We start from the raw sequence: 3766 nt of genomic DNA on the forward strand, positions 1-3766 counted from the left end.
CTCACGGGCCTGCTCAGTGACATCAGCTGTAGGGCCTAGAAATTGGTCGTTCCCATTTTTAGCCCAGGATGTAGATGAACGGATTCCAGGTGATGCCCAAGTTGAGGGGATGCCTTCGCGCCCCTCCTGAAGAACGTAGTTACCCACACGACCCAGCTGCTGCTCAGTCTCCGCTGACGAAACCAGTTCACATCCGGGCTGGGAAGTAGCGGGAGCACAACACGAGCTGCAGACTCTCCGGTGGCCGGTGGCGCCTCCAGCTGCGCTTCTCCCGTTAAAGCAGCGGGAGGCGGGGGAGCGGGGCGCCGGGCGGGGGCAGCGCCCGTTCTACCCACGTGACTGCTGTCCTTTTCTGTTTGGTGTGAGGGTTTGGGTGGGTGTTCAGAGCTATGGTTGGCGCGCGGCACCGTGTCTGTTGAAGGTGTGCGTGTGCTGGCTGAGTACACTCGTGGCCTGCCGCGTGCTCACCACGTGGCATCAGCGCCCACCTCCTCGGCACCTCATTTCCGTTCCGTATTTGTTGTGAGCACACGTAAGACCTGCCCCGTTAGCAGCTTTGAAGTATCGAGTGTTGCTGAGTGTGGTCGCCACGCAGTGTGACGGAGCCTCGGAACTTCCTCGTCTGCTAAGTGAAGTTTGTGTCCTTGGGACCAGCGTCTCCCCGTTTCCCAGCCCTGGGCAGCTACCGTTCTGCTCTCTCCGTCTACGAGTGTGGGTCTTGGCGATTCCACACAGAAGTGAGATCACACAGGACTTGTCGTTCTCGGACTTTTCTCACTTAGCGTAAGGCCGCCAGCATTCATGCGTGTTGTCACCAGTGGCAGGAGGACCTTCTTTCTCGCAGCTAAATAATATTCCATTGCTGGGGGGACGGTTGTAAATCTTCTTTATCCGTTCCTCCATCAACAGGCCCTCAGGCTCTTTCCGCATCTTGGCTATTTTGAATAACGCTGCAGTAATCATTTCCTTTGGATATATACCCAGAAGTGAGATTGCTGGGTCATACCGTTCTTCTATTTTTAATTTTCTGAGAAACTTTGTAGTGGCGGGACTAATTGACATTCCCCCAGCGGTTCAGAAGGGCTCCCCGTTCTCAAGCATCCTTACCGACAGTGCTTCTCTGTCTGATGACAGCCGTCCATACAGGTGCGGGGGACTTCTCGTTGGGTTTCGGTCTGCACTTCCCTGATGTGAGTAATGGGAGCGTTTTCCTCTGCTCCATACATTGTCTTTTCATTATATGGACAGTATGCTGGGCAGATTTTTAGTTTGATGCAGTCCTGCTTATTAATTTTTTTCTTTATTGCATCTGGTTTAAGTTTGATTTAGTTAAGTAATCTCTCTACCCAGCATGAGGCTCAAACTCCCAACGTTGAGATCAGGAGTTACACACTCCGCTGACTGAGTCAGCCGGGTGCCATGTGCTTTTAGCGTCAGATCAAAACCATCATTGCCAAGGGGGCGCCTGGGGGCCTCAGTTTGTTGAGCATCCGACTCCTGATTTCAGCTGAGGTCATGATCTCACAGTTTGTGGGATCGAGCCCCATGTGCAGCTCTGCACGACAGCACAGAGCCTGCTTCGGTTCTCTCTCTCTCCTCTCTCTGCCCCTCTCCCCAACTTGCACTCTTACTCACTCTCTTTCTCTCAAATTAAAAAAAAAAAAAAAAAATCACTGCCAAGACCAATGTCAAGGAGCTTTTTCCCTGTGTTTTCTCCCAGGAGTTTCACAGTTCCAGATCTTACATTTAAGTCATTAATCCATCTCAGGTTGGTGTTTGTGAGTGGCGTGAGGAAGGCGTCCACTTTCCGTTCATCTGCACATGTCTCCAGATTCTCCAGCACATTTGTTGAAGAGAGTACGCTTTCCCCATCGAGTACCCGATGCCGTTGTCAAATACTAATCGATTGTCTATGTGGGGATCTATTTCTGGCTTTCTGTTCTGTTCCAGCAGTCTGTGTGTCTGTCTGGTTTTTTGTTTGGTTGGCTTTGGAGGGTTTTTTTGTTTTGTTTTTCTGTGGGTTTTTTTGTTTGTTTGTTTTTTCCAGTATCAGTGATTTGAATACTGTAGCTGTGTAGTCTGGTTTGGGCTCAGCAAGTGTGATGCCTCCTGCTCGGTTGTTCTTTCTCAGAATTGCTTGAGCTACTTGGAGTCGTTTGTGGTTCTGTACCAATTCCCGTGACAAATGCCACCGAAGTTTTCGTAGGGACCCCACTGAGGTATAGATGGTGCTGAGTTGTGGGGACTTTGAATAGTATGGAGTCTTCTGACTCGTGAACACAGGACATCCTTCCATTTGTACCTTCTTCAGTTTCTCTCCTTACGTTATTGTAGTTTCCATTGCACAAAAAGTGTTCACTTGCTTGGCTCAGTCTATTCCTAAGTGTTTTAAAAAGTTGTGATGCTGGTATGAATGAGATTTTTGTCTTTATTTCTCTTCAGGTATTTCATTGTTAGTGTATTCAAATGCAGCTGTTGTCTGTACGTGCATTATATATCCTGCCACTTTACTGAATTCTTTGATTACTACCAGTAGGTTTTTGGTTGCATCTTTAGGGTTTTCTCTACATAAGATCAAGTCATCTGCAAAGAATAACAGTTTCATTCCTTCCGTACCGATTTGGACGCCTTTTATTTCTCGGTCTGGCCTGATTATTCTGGCTAAGACTGCAGTCCTGGGTTGAACAGAAGTGGCGAGAGCAGGCATCCTTGTTTCGTTCCGGATCTTCGAGAACGTGCCTCCAGCCTCTCCCTGCTGAGTGGGGTGTTAGCTGTGTGTGTGCCGTGTGTGGACGGCCTTTATTACGGGGAGGCGTGCTCCTTCCATCCCCTACTGTGGAGGGTCTTTGTCACGAGAGGCTGTTGCGTTTTGTCAGACGCCGTCTCTGCGTCCGCTGAGACCCTTGGGTTTCGACCTTTCGCCCTGTCGGCGTGATGTGTCACCCTTGCTGGCCTGCAGATGTCGGACCGTTTTTGCATCTCAGGGATAAATCCTACTTCGTCACGAGGTACGATCCCTTTAAGGGGCTGTTGGCGTTCAGTTTCCTAGTATTTTGTTGAGAATTCTTACGTCTGTGTTCTTCAGGAGGGCCGCGCAGTCGTTGCCTGTGTCCCGATCTGGCTTTGGTATCAAGATAACACGAGCCTCCTAAAATGATGAGGTTGGGAGTGTTCTCTCCTCTTCAGTGTTTCTGAAGGACGTGGGGAAGGACTGGTGTGAAATCCCCGAGGTTCCAGGGAGAGCTGGAGTGAGACCGCGTGGCCCCCGGCGTTTCCGTCCCGGGAGGCGTGTGGGCCGTGATGCCGTCTCCTTCCTCATTACTGGTCTGTTCAGATGTTTTGTTTCTTCACGAGGCCGACTTGGTGGGTCACCTGCTTCTGGGGACTCGCCCGTCCCTCCTGGGCTGTGCCCAGTGTGTTGGCCCAGAAGTGCTCCCGAGAGGATGCGGCCGGATCCCGCGTGTTCCTGTGGTGTCGGTCGTCGTGTCTCCTCTTTCATTTCTGATCTTAATTATTTGACTCTTTGCTGGGTTTTTCCTTCGTCTGGCCAGAACTCTGTCGAATTTTGTGTCTTTCAAAAAAAAAAAAAAAACCCAGCTCTAAATGTCGTTGCCGTCCTGCTCTTTCAGGTGTGTCCTGGGAAACACTACCATCCTGGCCGAGTTTGCTGGCGAAGAAGAGGTGAATCGTTTCCTAGCCCAGGGCCAGGCGGTGCCGCCCACGTCCGGCTGGCAGTCGGGCACCGGGGCCGGCCAGACGCGGCTGG

General features: G+C 50.9%; 1 protein-coding gene across 1 annotated transcript in view; it reads left to right on the forward strand.

The window, feature by feature from the left end:
* TNRC6C (trinucleotide repeat containing adaptor 6C) overlaps positions 1-3766 on the forward strand; it is a 69227-nt gene that overhangs the window by 64976 nt on the left and 485 nt on the right. The window contains 1 exon segment of the mRNA XM_077756269.1: positions 3630-3766. This exon segment is cut by the window's right edge and continues 485 nt beyond it. Coding sequence (XP_077612395.1) covers positions 3630-3766 — 137 coding nt within the window.

This window comes from Crocuta crocuta, unplaced genomic scaffold (genome assembly GCF_008692635.1).
Source record: "Crocuta crocuta isolate KB4526 unplaced genomic scaffold, BGI_CrCroc_1.0 scaffold50, whole genome shotgun sequence".
NCBI classification, from domain to species: Eukaryota; Metazoa; Chordata; class Mammalia; order Carnivora; family Hyaenidae; genus Crocuta; species Crocuta crocuta.